Source organism: Hesperophylax consimilis, chromosome 8 (assembly GCF_061612785.1).
Source record: "Hesperophylax consimilis isolate HC1 chromosome 8, BYU_Hcon_1.0, whole genome shotgun sequence".
NCBI classification, from domain to species: Eukaryota; Metazoa; Arthropoda; class Insecta; order Trichoptera; family Limnephilidae; genus Hesperophylax; species Hesperophylax consimilis.
In genome coordinates this window covers 12,760,399-12,783,586 of record NC_142843.1, presented here as the reverse complement: position 1 = coordinate 12,783,586, position 23,188 = coordinate 12,760,399, and the positions used below count along the sequence as shown (strand labels likewise).

The following is a 23,188-nucleotide window of genomic DNA, read 5'->3' as shown; positions in this document are numbered from 1 at the left end:
CCTGTGAAAAATTCAGCTATTAATAGTGTATCTTATTTTGTCATGGATTACATAGTTAATTGAATGTACCTCTCACCTGTGACTGGACAGACAGTCCATGCTTTCTTCTCGGTTGTAAGATAGGGGATAACGAGTTCATTAGGAAGTGGCCAATTTCCTTAGATATTCTGAATAAATTCAGGAACTCCGTTTGCCCCATTTCCATGGGATTTTGGGCGTCTCTTAAGATACGGAAAGGGATTCTTACTTCGTTGTGGTTAACTTCAAAACCCACAATTTCGAGCGCCAGCCATCCTGCAGCCATTTTATCTGAAACTTATTATTATTTATGTAGAAATCCTCAATGGCATGTGTAGTTTATTGTAAATTAAATCACTTTTATCTGGCTTTCGACATGTTACGTACTTTACAAACATCGCAATTACGTTATTCAATTCATTTAATAGCATTATTGTGCCACAAACAAGTCACTAATCATGTTTACAGTCAATACTTACGATAATATTAAGTTTTCTCTTGTTAAAACTACGCAAATATTGCTAATTGTCAAAACGTCACACTTAAATGAAGCAAATTCTCCGCGAATGCTAGCATTCGGCCGGCGAAAGACAGGTCGAGGGGTACCCTTCGCGGAAGGCTATAAGTTTTGGCGCGCAATCGAAAATCTAAGGGTTCCATCTGTCATCGAGAGAACCGGAATCGCTTCATACGAATAATCCGAGAAAATCGTTAATTTGAATGAAAGGACGATTTTAGTGTCGTTAAGTAGAACGAGAATCGCCCTCCTGGGTTCGATCCCCAGTTGAAACCGTTACCTTTTTATTTTTTTGTGTCTTGTTTTGTTTCACGTTTCGTAGAAAAAAATAGTATTATCTTCTTCTTCAATGATGTATGACATCTTTAAAAGTTAAAAAGAAGTAATTCCAATTAAAATGTTATATATTTTTTAATTTAAAAAGTTTGACTCGTATCTTTATCTACCTCAGAAGTCAATGGCCTTTTTTACGAAACGAGATCTATGAAAAAATACGATTTAATATCTATCACTACTGAGATATAAATATGATTGTACTAGGGTGCTAGGTCAACGTTTAATTAATTATCTTAAAAGGTTACATGTTCTAGAAGTCGTTTATCGATATTTTTAACTGTGAGAGTATAATACAGGGTTTTCCAATAAGAGGTGTTATTTTGAATAGCCCGCTATTTTGGTAGATGTTACTTTTGAAGCCGTCATTTTTTGACATTTGACGAGTAGAAACTACGCCACTAATAAAAATGGAACGATATACGCTTCAACAACGCATTGAAATTATTAAAATTCACTTGAGTGAATCAAATGCAAATCATCCATCACCTCATTTCCACCTCGGTGGCTTTGTCAACAAGCAAAATTGTCGCATCTGGGGCTCGAAAAACCCAAGAGTTATTGTTGAAAAGCCTCTCTATCCTCGACATGTAGGTTGATATCAACTAAGAAGATGCCCACATTCAATTAATTATTTAACAATAATTCACTATCCTTTAATTTTTTTTAAATGTCACCGTCGACTATGACTTTTGAGAAGCAGACAACATACCAGATTCGAAATACCAAAATAAAATATAAAAAAATTATATTCTCACGGCCAAAATCATTTTTGTTGTTTGTTTTTGGGGTGTTATGCCGTGTTGCGCTAACTCCTTCTTTAGCCGACGTTTCGGACAGCGTTGCAGTGTCCATCATCATGATGGACACTGCAACGCTGTCCGAAACGTCGGCTAAAGAAGGAGTTAGCGCAACACGGCATAACACCCCAAAAACAAACAACAAAAATTGTATAAAATTAAGTAAATTTAATTTTATAAGGTTGAACCGAATGACCTGTTGTTACCGTTGAAGGATTATATTCACTGTAATATTTAACTTATGTGTGTAGGTTATATTAACTTGTCATTTTCATGACAATCGTAGACAGAGCCACGTCTGAAAATATCCCTTTGAAGCGGTTGTTACGCAAGTAAATGGCAGAATTTTCCTCGTTCCTTTGTTGACTAAACTCCCGCATTACAGTCAGTCTCCTTAAGATAAAATCTCTAATTTAGATCAGCAGCTCCGCGATAAGTGAAGTCTCCCGTGAATTAGTGTCATCATTAGAGTGCTGATGCAAGCGGAGTTGAGAATGCAGAGTCCTGTCTCTATTTATAGACTAAATTACTGTACCTATTTTCTCTATTTATAATTTCTACCTATCGTAAACTCGATGTGATATGTTTGTCCTCCATGGTGTGTACTTGGAACGGCACAAAATTAATTAAATGATGTGTGGTGACATCCCGCAGATCAGTGTGAATATTAAAAAAAACTCACAATTATGATATAAATGTAGTACACGAGTAATAATTTATACTCCAATAGTGAAATAATCCAGATATTTTTTATGGTAGGTAATTGAATTATGAACCAGATTCTCACGAAAATGTACCACCATTACTCAATGATAAAGCACAGAATAGAATATGTATGAGGTATGAATAATTTATAATCAATTTATTTAAAACACACGAAGGTTATGGAATATGAAGTTATATCTATTTCAGGTATTAATTTCAACAGGAATGGGAATTTTTACTGCATTATTAACAATCTTGAAAATGATTTTTGAATAAACCGTTTTGGTATTTTCCTTCTCTCTTTCTCTTTTAGATCATTCATTTTCTTCGTCCTGATCACCACTTCGTGTAACATTTGGAATCGGGACGCTAGCAATAACACTCCTTACGTAGAGGACGATAAGGTTTAAATAGCCACCTGTTTTGATTTATCTATGAAAAAACATCGCCAAAAAGTGTGTTTTATTTTCTAAAGAACTTAATTTGCCACATACAATAAAATCATAACCGAAGATAGTTTGGTGTGTAGGAAATTTTAAAATTTAAAACAGTTTTTATAGGCACGATACTTTATTTTTTAGTAGGCTTATAAAAATATTTATCAAAAAAATTATTGATTATTTGAAATGTGTTCTACTAGAGCTTCAAAACAATTAGAGGCGCTACTGCTACTAATATCTCTTCGAAACTTGAGAGTTAGAGGTCAGTTGGAAGTACAAAAAGGTAAACCAATTTCTTCGCTTCATGTCTCATCTAATACATCAATGATCAGAAATATTTTTAAGCGTCCAAATTTTCAACGAAAAAGATATATTTTGCAACAGAAAAATTCTATTTCGTATTGTAATATTATTTGTTAAACTTATTTATTAGAATTGAATAAGGCAATAAAAATGAATAAGTACCTATTTACTTTACTACAGTTTAAAATATCTTCTATTTACAATACGTATATTTAAGATGTCACAATATAATATATATTTATTAGATTTATTCCTCTTCCATATTGGCAGTTTGGCACACAGCACAAAAGCTTATAATTGAACTATGTAAAATGACTTGAACCATTAGTATTATAAACAGCCTCGGACAATCCTCGACCAATTACGAGATGATCTTATCTTGAGGATGGGATGATGATTTATTCAATAGTCATGGCGCCTCAATATCTAGAGTAGCAACAATTAGTAATCTAATCCCATAGATGTACAGTACATATAATTGCATTCTCTTCACAGAGACGGAAAGACCAGCAAGTGTATCAGAGAAACACGTGTTCACAATACAAACGTCATTCGGCGCCTGTCGGACTATTCTCAAGAATAAGTTATGCTTAACTGCAAGAGGCGATGTGCTTACGGCCTGCACAACCGGCACGTCAGCAGGAGAACGGCTTGGAAGAGGTGGATTCCAGGGGTAGCGAAAACAGCACACAAATTATAGGAAACGTATTGGTCACCAAAAAACTCGTAGTAACTACGTGAGTATACCTAAAGAAGATTACAAAAATGATATTGAAAAGCGAGAAAAAGAAAAAATATCTACATCACAAAAAGAGTTAATTTCTTTCTATCAGCAAAAGCCCGTGAATATGTTTTTCTTGCATCAAAAAAACACCGTATTACGAATGAAGGTAACTGGAAAAAAATCACGCTCACTATAACCGTAATTTAAAAAAATTTGCAAATATGGATAAGATGGTTTAGAAGTAGAGTGGATGGACTGAGAAAAGAGTGCCAAGAGTTGATATGACGTATTGGATTAGAAGAAGTCAGGGACATCCCAGTGTCACGAAAATCGGAATGTGTCATTTGACTACAACATTATCATCTGTGTACTTTTTCCCTTGAATCCACTTCTTTGTTATCTCTTGAAAGATATACCCTTGTTTACGTTTCTAAAAATGAATAAAATATAATTTTGTAATAATACTCTACAATAATTATAGCGTATCTTGCCTACCCATAATACTCGTACTTCACGTTCATTTTTTAGTATAAAGATAAAGTCACAATACTTATTTTGTTTAGTAGGGGTATAATAAATTTGGAGTCTTTCCGATTCAAAAGCGTTCAAAATACGTACAAGAGATGTCGAGCACGAAAATGCTTTCTACCCAATGCAACCACATACAAAAAGTTCTCAGGAAATATGTAAAATATCCGCATCTATTTTGATTATAAATATGAAAGAGTTGGCAGTGAATAAGATTTGGTCTGATAGGTCTGATCTATGCGTATGAGAGAGTAGTGATTCGCGATCGCGGTCGACGCGCTGTCGTACCGTCTCCGCAGTCGGCCACGCGACGTCACCGCAAACAAGACGCGACCGTGGACTCCCTATGTGAATTACAGTAGAGATGATAGCGATTCGCGATCGCGGCCATAGCACTGTCGTACCGTTTCCGCAGTCGGCCACTCGACGTAACCGCAAACAAGACGCGACCGTGGACTCCCTATATGAATTACAGTAGAGATGGATACGATTCGCGATCGCGGCCAACGCACTGTCGTGCCGTTTCCGCAGTCCTCCGAGCGACGTCGCGTCGTCGCAAACAAGATGCGACCGTGGACTCCCTATATGAATTACAGTAGAGATGGATGCGATTCGCGATCGCGGCCAACGCACTGTCGTACCGTCTCCGCAGTCGACCACGCGACGTCATCGCAAACAAGACGCGACCGTGGACTTCCTATATGAATTACAGTAGAGATGGATGCGATTCGCGATCGCGGCCAACGCACTGTCGTGCCGTTTCCGCAGTCCTCCAAGCGACGTCGCGTCGTCGCAAACAAGATGCGACCGTGGACTCCCTTTATGAATTACAGCGGGCGGCGACAGCGTCCGACTCGCAGTGTAATTTAGAGGGCGCGCTGTCATAACTCCGCAATAATCGTCGCGCGGAACACAGTCGTATTGCTGGATGTTTATCGCGCATTGTTGGGCCAATGGCTATTGGCGATGCGCACTTTTTTTTTCAATTTCGAATAAAGTTCGCTTCTATCTCCCAACAACAGGAGTTTACATTAACTGCATTTAGGTACTTATGTTTGACTAAAAATGTAATAAAGCCATATTTCGCTTCCTCCATCTTGAGCCGACTCCAACGTTTCGGACAGCGGTGCGCTGTACAGGGGTACACGTGATACCATCTACGTAAATAAAACAACTCTTTCATACACTCTGCACATCTGCCCTGATGATGAAAACTGCAATTACATTATACTATTCGCCATGATTATCTTCAAATATATCTGAGTTAACTCGATGACATCCAAATAATAATTACTTAAAAATTATATTTGAAAAGCATCGAATTGTATAAATAAGTGTAATCAGTCTTACTTTTTTGCCTAGTGCTAAATATGCCTTACATAAATGCAAAATATTACCAATAATACATTGATCTCATTACTTATCCATTGTCTAATTCAAGACGATAAAATGTATTTATATCAATAAGAGTGTTTGTGGCGGACACCGGGCGAGCGGCATGGATTTTATTTTTATACAAATCTACAGTTTTATTCCGACATTGATGAAATTTTGCACACTTCTCACTGCGCACTGACCCTCAAAAGAAGCGGAAGGTCACAGTTTACATAAGGCAAAAAATGAAGTTCCATTCTCATAATTTGTCGTTCGGGTCGCGCATTTATTCTCCTTTTTATACGCAGCATTAAAATACAAAAAACTCGCAAAAATGCGTATATTCAGGGCAACGACGGTGACCTCAGTTAATATACAATAAAATAATACAAGGGATCATTTTAAAGAATTGTGAAAAATCACCTTGAGGACGAAACACGATTAATAACATAACCTAAATAAATTTCACAATGAAAATTCAAACATAATAATCATGTTTGATTTACATACCTAAAAACCATTGAAAGAAAATTATAAACGAAATGCAGACTATTCATGGGAATGAAACTGTACGCCATTTGATATTATTCATATTATATTATGCAAACAGATTATGAAAACACACAGCAGGTCAGTAAAAATTACTAGATTATATTATACGATAAAATTTGACAAGTAATAACTTAAAATACGCATCTACTTAACCCGATAAGGTATATCATTTGACATTTTTATGCAAAAGCTAAATGGTAAAATAATATCTTACGCTGATGACACTGTCGTAATAATTGAAGGCACAGACTGGAATACTGTTAATAACCTAGCAAATACCGATGTTAATATATTGAAAAACTGGTTCGATAAAAATCTCCTCACACTGAAAAAACAAAATTTATCCCATTCTCTATCAATAAATTTAAATTAAAACCAGAATCAAAAATTGTAATACACCAAAGTAGAGGTAGCAGAACTGATTGCAGTCAAGCATGTTCTATACTTAGTCCAACTTACAACATTAAATATCTTGGGGTATATATTAGTTCAAGATATTAAATGGAAAACACATATTTGTGAACTTGTTAAAAGAATTAGGAAATGTATTTATATTTTTATAAGACTAAGAAATATACTTAGACTAGAAAACCTAAAAAGGTTACTATGCAATTGTTCAATCTACATTACAATATGGTATTATTGGCTGGGGAGGAACATATGAAAATATTTTATATCTAATTAAAATAGTTCAAAGATTGATAATTAAAGTAATTTAAAAAAAACGATCTACATTTTCCACCGAAATTCTCTTTTCAATATTCAATGTACCCACAATAGAAAAATATTCAACACAACATTTTTTAAGGAAAGTAATTAAATAAATTACAATTCAATATATCAGAATAGTATTAATATTAATACCAAACACATTCAAAATACCTATCTCTTTCTAGGTATAACAACCTTCCTTTAAATCTAAAAATTATAGAAAATAGTCATGAATTTCAGCTAAAATTGAAAAAAATATTTTAGACTACTAAAAGAGTCCACATATCTGTTATAATTTTTTTAATCTGAAAATCTCCTATTGACAAAGCTTGCATTTTTCTTACTTATCTTCTTGTTATTATTTACAATTTTATGTTTTTTTTATAATTGAGCAAGAATTGGCTCACCAAAAACAAGAGCCTTGTCTCTTTATGGAGAGGAGAGGCTATTTTTGTTTTACATTATAATACCGTATTACAATGTATATTTATTGTAAAAAACACAAATAATAAATATAATAAAGTTTAAAAAAAAAAAAAAAAAATATATATATATATATATATATATCTTATATATATATATCTTCCAGAGTACTAAATGTGTGTTCATATAAATTTTATAAATAATTAAAATAGGGTTAAAAGTCTGCTCTACGTGCTTAGTGTAAAAATACCACTTGGGAGCCGATCCTTGAAGTGATACGCTGTGCCTTAAATCACCATCAAACGGACTTTGCCGTAGCTAAGAAAATGCACCAGGATGAATTTTAATGCTGTAATAAATAATCAGGGACTAAAAACTAAAAACAATAAACTAATTATCTTTCAAATTAAAAAAAAACTTTAACAACAAAAATAATTGGCAACCGACAATCATTATTTTTATATAACATTTTATTTATTTGCGTTTAAGACAGTCCTTGAATTTATGAATTCATATTTTTAAGTGTTAAGATTTGATCATTGACTAATAAAATAACGACAATCAAAATTTAAGACCAAATTAAAAAAAGAAAAATACATATCAATACAATATAAGCGGTTCTGATAAAGTGCAACTACTAGCAACAAAAAGTTTATGTTATGAAATATTTCCTAATTTATCATTTAAACGTGGAATGGGTAACAAGATAAATTTATGTTATTCAATTTAAACTGCTGAAGCAAAAGGGGAAGAAAAACAAGGAAATGTGATGAAAAACCAAAATAAATAGTTTTCTTACATATTCGAAAGTTGTTTTTTAAGAACATTATGAATTTAGCGAGGTTCGTGTTAAATTAAATGTGCATAATCCATTAAACGTGCTACAGCTTCTTCTTATAAATACATTTTCAAGGTAATTAATATTGCTCGTCGGAATATAAATGTGTCCAAGATCGAATAACTCTTAATGGACGTCTGAAATTAATGTTTTGTAGTAGGTACTGGCTTATCAATAAAATTGTGAATTATCTTATAAATCATGTCTCTTGAAACAGAAAAATTTAATGTAATCGTTTTTGCTAAAAACTATTGATATATGGTGGCAATGAGAAATCAAATTTGGAAGTGTATTTTTTTAAATTTTGCTCGATATTCACATCTCGGCGTCGATCAAGAATTTGAAGGTTTATAGATTTTTAATAGTTTTCATCATTTCGCGTGCGATAATTAAATGAGTATATACGAGTGTTCAAATTCAAGATGGGTTAAGTTAATTAATAAAACTGATTTCATACTTGGAAACATGCCTATCGATTTAGTATGGCCATTAAAAATTACCAATTGTTTTCTCAATGATGCGATGTATTGAAACTCGTCTTAACTGTTAAATTCATAAATTATTTGATTAAATGTAAACCGCACTAACAAATACATTGTTTAACTTAATTTATGTTTCCATGTAACAGAAAAAGCCAGAATATTATCATTAATAAACTCTTTTTTATACGCCAACTAAATGAATATCATGAAAAGAGGTATGAGTATTATAAAATGCATAATAACTTATAAAAGAAGCACATTTTCTAAAACACAAAAACGCAACTCTCTGTAACGGAATGAATTAAATATGACGAAACTAACCGAGCTTAATTAAAATTTATTTCGGGCCGATGTTTAATTTAATTAGTTTTTCTTATTACCGAACCCCTTTTAGCGACCCTGGAGTGTTTTAAATCCCTGATTGCAAGTGCTTTCAGATGTCCGGCGCATCTTTAATCCCGTCCCGAGTGTCCGCAGGGGTAGGCAGTAGGGTAGGGGGGGAGGGTGGTGGGAGGTGGGTCGGTACGTGACCGCCTTCCTAACGCCGGCGGAGAAGTTCCGGTTTTGCCAAACATAATTTACGACGGCATAACAAACGTATAAATTTAATACGGCCGGAGCTTATGGGCTGAGCATTTGAAGATTCACCTACGTGTAAGCTGTGCTCCTGGCTCGCGGTAGATAACTTTTAGTGGGGAATACTCAATGACAGAAAGTAGATAAACGTTGTTTGGATGTTGGATAAATGTATTAGGTTTAAAGATACCCGTGGCCGTGGCAGAGTGGTAAGAGCTGTGATTCTGATCAAGAGAACACGGGTTCGAAAAACAGGGAAACTAGGAAAGAAAAAAATTATTCTTTTCTATGAATTTGAATAATCAGTAGGGTTCGTTTCAGAGTGCTCAGTACCGCTCTGGTGAAAAAAAAAAGTTGCATAGTTGAAATCGAAATGCATTATAGTTAGGGAAATATTAAAACAATGTATTTGATATTTCGATTTTGTTTTCATGAATGAATAAATCAATGAATAAATAAATCAGTTAATGAAGTTGAACCTCTTGGTAGTGGAAATTAACCCACTTCCTGACATCCGATCGTGCTGAAACTCGGTAGATAGGCTTCTCGAAGATGACAATGAATTCTTTAGATGGCAATCACCAATACACGCAGACATTAACGGCACCGAGTAAAAAGTTTTTCGATAATGTATGAATTCTATGTTGATTCTTTCATAGTTGTGTGGAGACATTGTTGAGTGTTTTTCGGCCAGTTTTTTGATTTTTTTTCTTGCGTACGCAGGTATAAAACTCATGTATATATAAATGCTCATTTTGACATATGATTTTTGTTACGAATTACTTTCTGCTCGCATAAAGTTTTGTTATATGAACACAGCACAAGAGTCCCAACTGCTCCCAACCGCTAGGAGCCAGTGAGACTATGGCATACGGATATGTTGCGAGGCTGAAGGTAGTGATAAGAGGAAGATGAGTGAGAAAATACAAGTTGGTTCTTACATCAAAGTTGAAGAGATTTTCTGTCACTATTTGATATTACGTTTAAAAAAAATATTCGGAAGCAAAATCAAGCGCTTTAACTCCTGCTTACAGAGGCGTCAACAATTTTACAAAACACATCTATTTTGTTTACATCCAAATATATTTCAACCTCCAGTACCTACTAAAATTGTAACACTGCAACAGTGTCAACGATAAAAGTGCGTAGGTATTTCTGAAATGACGAGAACAGAACCGATACACAGACAAACGTTGTAACCGTTACTTGATACGTTCACCGTTTAAAAACACTTATTTTATTGTAAACTCGTTTTATTTTTGAATTGTAGCCACTTACTTTACCGGCAAAACTAAAAATGCCAATGCATAATCGAAAAATATCCGTTAATTAAAAAAAAAATCAATAATTCACTGTGCCAATAAAAAAATCTTAAAACTGGACTCGCATTTCGTCCAATGTAATAAATTATAACGGTGTATTTTTTGTCCTTGGTCTTGACCGGTCCCAAGGAGCGCAACTGAAGATTAAAAAACTCGAATAAAAAGATTCGGTTTCATAGTAAACTAACGGTATCCGAATTAGATACAATGTAAAAAAAAACTCACAAAGTTAGGTGACAGGCGAAATATCGCGAAAAATAAATTGTCAATTTGATGCCATTCGGTCGGATTAAAGTACTACACGCCAGGGCCTCGATTCTTGACGAAGTGATTCCACTCGAACAACGAGTGGTTCGACCCACTCGTTGTTCGAGTGGAATGACTTTTGACGTTCGGCGTATGTAAGTATGTACCTTCGACAAGACTCAAGAATAAGAACGTCGATCAATGTATTATACTTTCGACGGCGATTGCGAGCGGCCTGGATTGGAGAATCGATACCAAGTAGTCGCTGAATGTCGTTCTTAATTTAGGGACTGGCTTCGAATAGATTCTCAAGCAATAATAATTATAACTGTTATTTTAAGGTGGGTGAGGTATTAAAAATGTTTTCATTATTTTACGTGAGCAACTTTGTTATTCATTGAACATATAATTACACATAAATAAGAGTGAGAGAATCAACCCTGCTCCGAAAACATTTTCCAGGGAAAGGTCGCGTAACTTAAAAGGTTAATAATAATAATAAATATTTCATTGTCTTCTTCTTTGTTGCAAGTAAAGATAATGATATCCTTGCGGAGATCTCTCGTGCTGAGGATTTCATTTACTTTTGAAATTTAATTATTTGAATAATACGTAGTGATTTTTAGGTTTGTGGTTTCTATTTCATAACTTCCTATGTTTTGTATTAAGCTTTTTATTTCAGTTTTTAATTGTTGTTGTGATTTTGAATGAGAGTGGGATTTTTTCGTAAAGTTTAGTTTTTTGACGGCCGGCATAGTCCAGTTTAGTTTTTTGACGGCCGGCATAGTCCAGTGGTAACGCATTGGACTGCCATTCCGAAGGTCGCGGGTTCGAACCCGGCGTGCGCAAATAAATTTTATTTGATTAATTTGTGTTATTTCACAATTAATTAATTAAAATAATATATAGTATATTTGCGGCACGTTCCAGAGTGGAAGATACTACCAGTATCGCCCTGGTGTAAGACCACCATTCAGAATTGAAACGTTGCTCCAAATGGCTTAAGCCGTGTTTAGTGACTAGATCTGAATAGCAAGGTACTTCCCCACCTTCCTCTTTCCCTTCCCCACTTACTTTCAGCCTCACAACATCCCCCAATTGGGGATGCCATAGTCTCACTGGCTCCAGACGGGAGCAGTTGGGACTCTTGTGAGGTATTCACTATAAAAAAAAAAAATTAAAAAAAGTACCATAGTATGAGAAGTTTATTAAGTCATAAAAAAGAATATACCAAAAATGCTCTATACAAATGAAACTGTGAACCTGCTAAGATAAAATTTAGCCAAAATGCACTACTCCAGTTTTTGCGGGTCGACCGCACTGGCAAGGGAGTAAAAATCATAACTTTATTCTTGGAGAAAAAAATTTAAGAATTAAGACCATATATTTTTAATAATCTCAGCGATAATTTTATTTTCGGATGGTAAAAGTGGCCGTCAGTGGCAACAAGAACAAGCTGATATGACGAGATGTTATAAATAAATAATAGGACGAAAATAAACCGATAAATAATAGAGACGCCTGGGAAGGAAAATACAGAAAGAACGAATAAGAATAATTCAATACGGACCACATCTTGAATTATGTAACACTAGAAAACAGGAATCCAGTTCAGTAACTATAGAAACATAGCCGACTTAAAGCTGTTAACAAAAGCGAAAAGCTTTTAAACTTGAAGTAAAAAAGCCCGTCAATAGTGGCAGGGAAAAATGAGACTTTTAAGCACGTAGCAAAGCTGAGCAATCTTGAAATTCTTATATGGTTCAGCCGCTAAGAGCTCTGTTGTAACCTCTCCCAGACTTACTAGTCGTTCACTAGAATTAAGTTAACTGAATATACAAAACAATGATAAGCCTTAAATTATTATAACCCAAAATTCTTTTAATTATTTCCATGCGAATCTTAACTTCCGACAAAAATCAGCTGAAAAATTAGCAAATTTTGAAACCCGACGTGCATGCGCAGTAAAAGTGTAGAACATAAATAGAACCTAATTTTAAAAAATAAATACAGTACCAATAATTCTTATCTTTAGAAATTCAGTTGCCCGGTTGAATAATTTCATTTTTTTGTGAACACAATTATTGTACTTACCAACTAGGGGCACGACAATCGTGTAGGGGCAGGCGTCCATGCTAAGTATCTTCTGCAGGCGAGGGAGGTGCTCGATGAAACAGTTTGTGTCGGGGACCAGGTAGCGGGGTCTCACCTCCAGCTCCACGGACACCTGGCCCTGCTTCAACAGCGACTGGAACAACAACACATAGGTGAGGAACAGGAAGAAAGCCTAAAATTGTTAAGGCCGCCTAGTACCAAAAAACATATTAACATCAGGAAATGGAAAAGTAGTTCGTACAATGAGAAAGAGAACAATACGAGATACCAAACGTTCACGAGTATATAAGTAGACGAGATGCAAAAAAACAACATGAGACACTAAAAGCTCGCAAACGATAAACTTTTTTTTTAAATTTCTTAGATAGCATATATCATAGATTTAAACAGCGTTCCTGAGATGATATTTCATTAAGTATTATCATCAACATGGTTGCGGGGGGTGAAAGAGGTACTATCTTCCCGCCCCATGCTTGCCCTCCTAGACTATCTTAAGGACTATTCCCTTGACAATTCAATTATGTACCTAGACCTTTCATTTTCAATTTTTAGTGAACTTTTCGAATTTAAATATAGTATCTGCCACTTCTACAACTTAAAACAACTCCAAAAGTAACGATATAGTATGTAATACAACTCGAAATAGCAGAGACCATGAACCATATGCAGACTAGGACTTCATGAAACATTAACGATCGGACTAACGCAGAAATAAATAATGCACATTAGTATTAACGCTTGTTCCCTTGTCTTAGAACGTAAGGTCGAGGGTTCAATTACCACACGCAGCTTAGAGATGGATGATTTGCTAGCCTGCTAGACGATAAGTCAGAAACTATGGATCACTTAGACTCAGCCCTTATATCTTCCATCGTGTGATTTGTGGAAGGCATTACTGAGATTTCTAAAATTTACAAAATCTTGACTGTTCCATAATTCACTGTACCTAATAATAAACACAATATTTTGTAAAAGTATACATAAAAGTAAGAAACATATATAAATCTCAAAAAAATGCAGCTCTGCCACCCGAAATTGAATACAATTTTAAACCTATCTCCTCGTTTTTAGACATATCTAATCTAAATTCTATAAATAGATATCTTAAAATTAACCGTTAATTCAGTCGGCTCTAAGAGGTAATCTGAAAATGTTAACATGTTCATTAGAAATTATTACAACACGGAAATCGATAGGAAGATGTATTTAAGATATGTTTTGAATGGCAGAGCTGCATTTTCGATGCAAAAACTCTTTGATTGAATCAAATATTTTGTATAACTTTTAAAATAATTTGATCGCTTTATGTGAAAGGCAACTAAGAGACAGAAATGCAAGTGATATTTCCTTCGCATACCGTTTACAGAGAGATATCAGGGAGGAATTACACATGGACGAAATTACGCAGAGAGAATTACGTCTACTCGAATTACGCCTACTCAAATTACACCTAGTGCCCTTGAGGTGAATTTTCACAAAAACGGCGCTAAATAAATAATCCAATTATTGTAATGACTAGAATTACACTGTTTTAAACAAATTACCTAAATGAAAAAAATGAGAAATTCACAACATCTCGACGTGTAACCGTTTAACCAGAACAGTGCATCGAGAACATGCAAGAGGGTGGGGTTTATTGATTCTCGGAGCACGGGAGAGCAGTGACCAAGTCGGCATTTTACATTTTATGTCCAGAGGTAATCTGGGAGGACTATTTTCAGGAGTTCCTTTGTAATTCAAGTGCTATCCTACACCCCTGGGACAGACGCCGCTAGACCGTCTGTAGGACTGCCAACGAAAGAATGATAGCGCATTTTAGCGGTTATATTATTATGGAAAAGTGAAGATGAGCAAGGAAGATATGGCATGATCAAGTGAATCGATTCACGCCAATAGTTCGAATAATAGAAGAGTGTGTTTAAGATGCTGCATGAATGTGAATAAAACAAAAGTGTGTTCCCAGACAAAGTTTTGTGGCGTCGATCCTCCCTACCATAAGGTAAACAATTATTATTTATATTAACGCCCATACTGTCTTTTACAAATATGTGAATTTAGTGGAACAGTAATCATGAAGTAAAATGTGCTGTTAAAATTATATAGAACCCACGGAGAAGTATTATGCTTACATAATTATTATTATTATTGAGGTATGTTATTAAACCCTTCTTGTAACTGTATTCCGTACAGTTGAATACATCCACAATTTCTGCGAAAGTATTGCCGACTGCATTAAATCTAGGTATAAGCGAGTATCTAAATTAATCCATCCTGAGTTGTTGCGATTAAAAATAATTTTCGATCGAGTAGTTATAGTTAGAGATGGCAAAATTTCGTTTTAACTAAAAACGCGAAAAAATATTTATGGTTCGAAAATAGGGCATTTATAAGTTTTCTTTGCGTTTCAAGGCATTTGAAAGTTTTTCCAGTGATTTCTATTTCGCGAATTAACGTGAAAAACGTGATTTTGGCCGTATTTCAGCTAAATTATTATATTTAGCGAAATAGGCGCGAATTTCCCGAAAATACCGGGTATTGACTGACAGGCGTACGAGAATGAAGGAGCCCACTATTGAAACGTGCGCAATGCTATCATTCAATCAGTAAAGTGCCTTTTCCATTGTTTATTGTATTTACCTGTATTTCAAATATGCCTACTTTATTTCATTTTTGGAAGCCTGTCCTATCTCTTTTTACAATTTTGTTACTATTTTATGAGTAAATATTTAATATTTTTAATTTATACTGTACGCCGAATTTAAACGCTTTCCGAGAATATAGCGTATTTCAGAAGTCAAAGAACCATACAAATTGGAGAAGCTGATACAGTAATATTTAGTCCAGTACAACTAAAGAAGAATTGAGAAAAATGAATAAGGAAGGTAGTTTCATGTGAATGTGCAGGGAAAAGTATTATGCCTACTTTATTTCATTTTTGGAAGCATTTCCTACGATTTTTTATAATTTTGTTACTATTTTATGTGTAAATATTTAATATTTTTGTACTGTAGGCTAAAATTGCTTTTTGACATTAAACAAATTGTGCGAAATAAATTACGCCTATTGATGTTAATCGCAATCTGCATTTGTTGTGTTTGTGTTCGACCCGTACTTAGAGTTTCCTTCCTTATTAATTTAATATTAAAATTAATTATTTATAATCTTTCACATGGAAATACTTGCAAATTAAGGTAAAACATATATTCTACCAAAAATACTTAAAATATGCGCTAAAAACATTCAGGCAATACATTTTTTTCTATTTTGCTACAAAACGCTAAATTATGCCTCAAAATGCTATAAAACGCTAAATTTCCAATTGTTAATGCTAAAAAATCTGAATATTAATGCTAAATTTTGCCATCTCTAGTTATAGTTGGTATAGCTGGTATAAATTGGTAAGGTAAATAGGCTTAGTAAATAAGTATAATTCCAATAGTTATTTCAAAAATAAAATCATGTCAATAATTAAGCTAAGGTTAGTCTTTCTTTTTTTGAAATTTTTAACATCTATTTATTTAGACGCCCTTTGGGCTTTTACTAAAACTTAATGACACTTAACACTTTAATGTTTTAACACTTTAATGGTGTTTTAGGCGCTAAACAGGTTTCACGTGTCCGAGCATAATCAAGATAGGGGTATATATGAATAATAATAATAATAATAATAATTGGATAATTTGTAGAGCGCCGTTTTTGTGAAAAATCACCTCAAATATATTGATTTATCGTATTTCAATTGTCTTCAAAAGTTTTAAAAACTATTAGTATTACTTCATATTTTTTTACCGAAAGAATAACCTTTATCATTGAAAACAAATAATTGCAGTGGTTTGTCTTTTCTGATTTCGAGAGTAATATTATGATACAATTTTGCAAATCAACAGATTAAAGGGGGAGAAAATAATATAATTAGTTAAATGTAAATTGTAAAACAAAGGTAATGTTTCGGCACATTTCATAATATGAGATGCCGAGGGTATCTGCACCGAATTCATGTATTTCATTCTTAACAATACTCTTGAACCAAGTGGTCGACTGTAAAATCGTTGTTAATTTAATGTTTATTTGGGCTTATAAAAGTGATCAATTCCACAAAAAGTTGTTGCGTAATTAATTATTTCACTTGTATATTGTACATCGTAAGTGATCGTGTGATTTCGTTGACTCTACAGAGTGCTACAATTCATTGTTTCATAACCTTGACAGTTCAGTACCTATTCATAATGTCTGTTCTACCTACTAAAGCGGGTACTAAGTCAAAACGTAATGTTGCCGTAGAGAGCCCCGCTGCTGAGGCTGGTTCAGAGCCAGACTTTGGTAATTTACTAATTTTGTTTAAGGACGAAATTAAAGAAGAAATTAATAAAGTGTTTATGCAATTAAAAACAATGAATGATGCGCTAAGAGAGTGTCACTCCAAAATTAATAACCTCGAAGTCAAAAACAATGAACTTCAAACTAATTATAATCTGGTATTGTCCAAATTAAACCGTCTTGAGCAAACCTCATTAAAAAATAACGGGGAAATTATTGGCATACCGGAAAAAAGAAATGAAAATTTAATAGATATCATAAAATTGCTAGGAGCCAAGGCAGGTGTTGATGTTCTCCCAAATGATATTGATGGAATCTCTCGTACAAGGGTCAAGGAATTACCCAGAGAAAATCCTAAATTTACTCGTCCAATTGTAGTAAAGTTCACAGCCAGCCGCAGTAGAGATAACTTTCTTGCTGCTATAAGGAAGAAAGGCAGTCTCAACTCAAGTGATTTGAAGCTTCCCGGGGACTCCAAAATTTATGTCAACGAGCATCTGACTGCTGCAACCCGTGCGCTCTTCAAGACAGTGAGAGACTTAAGCAAGGATAAAAACTTTAAATTCAGATGGATCAAATACGGAAAAATATTTATACGCAAAAATGAAACTAGTCCCATTATTCAGGTGACATCGGAATCTGACGTGACTCAGGTTTTTTGCTGATAATCTTCTTAGATTTAGCATCGTCTCGTGTGACTATAAGCTATTATCAATTTATTTTTCCTATCTACCTTATCTTTTTTCCTACTTTAAAATATCATCCTTTGTACTGGTTTTTCTTTATTTGTATAATATTAACAACTAACTCTTTTAATACTACCAACTTTAATCCAAATTATCCTACAATCACTCTGCTTGCGTTACTACAACACCACTCTAATATTTATAATTTACTAGAACATGCTTAGGTACAACTATTTTATCAATCTTATATCTTATATATTTTATCAACTAAATGTACTAAAATGTTGAATGTATATTATCAAAATGTGACTGGACTGCGTTCTAAGACTGATAGATTTTATTTTAATGTTACCAATAACAACTATGATATTATTATGATAACTGAAACTTGGCTTGTAGACAGTATTGCTAGTGAAGAGCTATTTGACAACCGTTACCTGGTATTTAGGCGCGATCGCAATGAGCAAAAAAGAGGAGGTGGAGTAATGATTGCGTTGAAGAAGCACCTCATAGCTCATGAACGTAAGGATTTTAACACGAATGCTGAAGACATCTGGGTGACTGTTACGATTAATAATTTCATAAAAATTCATTTATGCTGTGTTTACATAACTCCAGGAGTCAATCACTCACAAAATATAAATGAATTCATGGATAAATTATGTGAACTTCGAGGACTGCATCACGATGATCATTTTGTCATATCGGGTGATTTCAACTTACCTCAAATTAACTGGTCTTTAAGTAATGGTAATAGTATGCAAATTACGAATGGCTCTAAATCTGAAATTATTTCCAAACTATCTGACACCCTTTCATTTACTGATCTATCACAGTACTGCACCTTTCCAAATAATAATCATACATACCTAGACCTTGTTTTTAGCTCGATCCCTGTAATTGTATCAAATACTGACCAGTATCTCATCCCTGAATGTAAACATCATAAAAGCATTCTTGTTGACATTAACATATCTCTGGAAACTCCTATGGTGGACAACAAACGAACAATCATTATAGGAAAGCTAACTATGAAACAATAAATAACGTCCTTAGTAGTATTGATTGGGATGCAGAATTTTTAAACCTATCAACCAATACTGCTATTGACCGCTTTTATACATTTTTATATGAAATCATTCGATTAAACGTCCCGTCAAAGGAAGTTCATATTAATAATTCTTATCCCTATTGGTTTAGTCCAGCCCTAATAAAACTGACTAAGGAAAAATATAAAGTGTTTAAAATGTGGAAAATGTGGTCCAATCCTTTAGACTACCATGAATTCTGTATCCTTAGATCAAGGCAAAAGAAATTGTCTAGAGAATGTCTTAAACAATTTATAACAAACGCTGAACTAAATATATCTCGTGACCCTAAAAACTTTTGGTCTTATGTTAAAGGAAAAAGAAATAATTCTGGTTTGCCTCATGTTATGAAACTGGGCGAAGTGACTGCTGAAAATCCTTTCGCAATATGTAACCTGTTCTCACAGCATTTCGTCTCCACCTTTAATTACAACACTATTTCCGATGTACACTCTACCAACTATCATTTTGACAATCAAGTTAATATCTCCTCGGTATCAGTTTCAAAACAAAAAATAGAAAAAATAATCGATACTATTTCTAGCTCACTGGGTGCGGGTAGTGATAAAATTCCGGCTTTCTTTATCAAAATGTGTAGCAAGGTAATCTCGAAGCCCCTATTATTGCTCTTTCAATCCTCATTGAAAGAAGGTATCTTTCCTGATCGTTGGAAGAGTGCTCTCATCACACCTGTTTTTAAGTCTGGGGCTAAAAATGATGTCCAGAACTATCGACCGATATCTAAATTACCAATCTTTAGTAAAATTTTTGAAAAAATTGTTCATGAACAACTATATAACTGCATCGAGTCTGTAATACTCGTGAACCAACATGGCTTTATGAAAAAAAGATCGGTTGTATCTAATCTTGCCATTTTCATTGAAAATATTACTAAATCAATGGATGATCAAATCCAAGTTGACGTAATCTATACAGACTTCTCAAAAGCGTTTGATAAAATTGACCACAGTCTTCTTTTGTCCAAATTACTAGCTTTGGGAATTCATGGGGATTTATATAGATGGTTAGTCTCCTATCTTAATGGGCGCACTCAGGGAGTAACAATAAATGGCTTCATCTCTGAGATTGTAAATATACCCTCAGGTGTGCCCCAAGGATCTCACCTGGGACCGTTACTGTTTACAATTTTCATCAACGACATTATAAAATGCTTTAATTATGCTAATGTTCTATTTTTCGCTGATGATATGAAAATATTCCTGCCTATTAATTCTATAATTGACTGCTTTAAACTACAAGAAGATCTGTATAGGCTTAATGATTATTGTATCCGCAATCGTCTCAACATGAACACTTCTAAATGTTATGTAATTACCTTCACTAGAAATAAAATTAATTTTGACCATAATTATCATATAGCTGGCCAACTACTCAAAAAAGTTACACAAATTCGTGATCTAGGTGTTATACTTGACAGTAAACTTACATTTGAGGCTCATATTGATATGATTGTTAAGAAAGCCCTTAGAATGCTAGGATTCTTATTCCGTATTGGAAAAGAATTTAATAATATCATAACACTTAAAATATTGTATTTTTCTTATGTTCGCAGTCATCTTGAATTCGCTTCTCCCATATGGAATCCTCAATATAATATTTACATAAATCGCATTGAAGCCATCCAAAGAAAATTTGTACATCATTTAAATTTCAAACTAAATTCAAACCTTGACGTAAACAGCTCGATGGACCTTTATGGACTTAAGCCATTAAAAACTAGAAGAGACTCCGCAGATATAATATATCTCCATAAAATTATCAATGGCTTTATTGATTGTTCTCCCCTTCTGTCTGAAATTAATTTTAGAGTTCCGAGCGTTAGAACTAGAGAAAAATCACTTTTTCATCTCCATAAATGTTCTACTAATATAAGACAAAATGCGTTTATATTCAGAGCCTGTAGTATATTTAATAAGAATTTTAATGATATGGACATATTCTCAAGTAATTTAGGAACCTTTAAAAGATATGTAATAACTAACATTAAATAATTTTAAATATTCTACGTGAAGTTATCATGTTATTGCTTTGAATCCTTTCCAGTTACTTACCTTCCAATTTATACTCACGTGTTCAATTTAGTTGTAGGTATACATTTATTATATTGTTATTATTGCTATTGTGTAGTGTTATTGATTGCTGCTGTGTTGAAATTTTACAATACATTTTGTTTTGAATTTTAGTTGGTTATTAGTATATCAGTTAAATTTAAATTTTTGAAATTTAGCTGGTTATTAGTATATTATTTGTGTTCCTAGATCTGTTATTATTTTTTTTTTATTATTTACAATTTTGTATTTTTTGTAAATTTCTCAGGCCACGGGTACAGAACCCTTAGTTTCTTGTTTTAATATTTTTTATTATTATTATAATTTTAAGTGAAAATCTGTTATTGGATTTTATCTTTATTATTTAGTTTATTCTTATATATGTAAATAATCTGTTGATTTTCCCAAATAAATAAAATAAAAAAATAAAATAATATGAGAAAGAAAATATTTAAAAAGGGCATCACACCAGAGCTATTGCTAGTAGAATCACAGAGCGGGACCAGGCCGAATGTAAACTGCAAATCATATATGAATTTCCTTACTATTTCCCGGGAGAATAGAATTCTTTAGGGAACGAAGAAATACTATTTTACACACATACCTTGGCTATTACTGATGCAGGTACAGTTATTTCAGTATTGCTACTGTTTGCCTTATACCGTTAATATTAAAAAAATATATTCTACAACATACAACTACAACCATGAAAAATATAGAAACTCTTCTTACTTTATTTCTGATAAAGTTTATAGAAGGAGAAAAATTTCAACATAAAAAAATATTTAAAACTCTCAACGCTTTTAAATGTGCGCGTTATCAAGCAAGCGATGGCAGTTTTATCCGTCCCTAGCTAATAACATGTTTTTATCGGCAGTTACTTATCGGCTAATTACCAATCAAAAGACACCGAAATGCGCTGAAAATATTTTTTTATAAAATAATGTGTAACATCAGAGTTTCTCTTCATTTGTTCAACAAAAATATCCATGCCCCCCTTCAATGAGTATCATATTGGCATTTACCTTAGTGCTCCAATATTATTTCCTGTAATGTCAGGATTGCAATACATCTATCTATCTTCTATATAAATAAAAATCTAATGTTTGTTTGTTCAAAATCTTATATCTTCGAAAGTTCTTCACCTATTGCTTTGAAATTTTGACACAACGTTGCATTCGAATACGCGTGTTTTCATATATGGTATATATATATATATTTATATATATATTCATATTTTCATAGATGTCACATGTGACGGGTAAAACATGCTTTTTTAAATAGCGCCATCTGTTGGGCGTAAAAGCAAAACGCGCTATTGTTTCTCTATCTGCACAGCAACGCGTGGCGGGGTACAGAGAGTATACAAATAAAAATGTAAATGTTCTCCGAAAGTTCTTTGCCGATTGCTTTGAATCTTTGACACAACGTTACATTCAAATACGCGTGTGTATTTATATACCTATATAATGTAGATGTCACCGGTGACGGGTAAAACAAAGCACAATCCGTTGGACGTAAATGCAAAACGCGCTATTGTTTCTTTATCTGCACAGACAGACTGAGACACAGCAACTCGGAGTACAGCTTGTAAACAATAAATTTCAAAAATGCGTTTAACAAACAAAAAAGATTTGCGCACTGCCACTAGAACATTCAAATTCCCCCTCGGTGGGGCGTGCGGCCCACATTGAGAAACAATATAGATAGATCCTCAGTAACTACAAATTCCCCCTCGGTGGGGCGTGCGGCCCACATTGAGAAACAATATAGATAGATCCTCAGTAACTACAAATTCCCCCTCGGTGGGGCGTGCGGCCCACATTGAGAAACAATATAGATAGATCCTCAGTAACTACAAATTCCCCCTCGGTGGGGCGTGCGGCCCACATTGAGAAACAATATAGATAGATCCTCAGTAACTACAAATTCCCCCTCGGTGGGGCGTGCGGCCCACATTGAGAAACAATATAGATAGATCCTCAGTAACTACAAATTCCCCCTCGGTGGGGCGTGCGGCC

General features: G+C 33.9%; 1 protein-coding gene across 4 annotated transcripts in view; it reads right to left on the bottom strand.

Annotated features, from left to right (window-relative positions):
• Window positions 1–23,188, bottom strand: part of Smg6 (Smg6 nonsense mediated mRNA decay factor) — a 245,437-nt gene that overhangs the window by 27,865 nt on the left and 194,384 nt on the right. For all 4 annotated transcript variants that reach the window (XM_089634886.1, XM_089634889.1, XM_089634888.1 and 1 more), the window contains one exon: window positions 12,987–13,140. In XM_089634886.1, coding sequence (XP_089491012.1) covers window positions 12,987–13,140 — 154 coding nt within the window. The remainder of the gene's footprint in view (window positions 1–12,986; window positions 13,141–23,188) is intronic.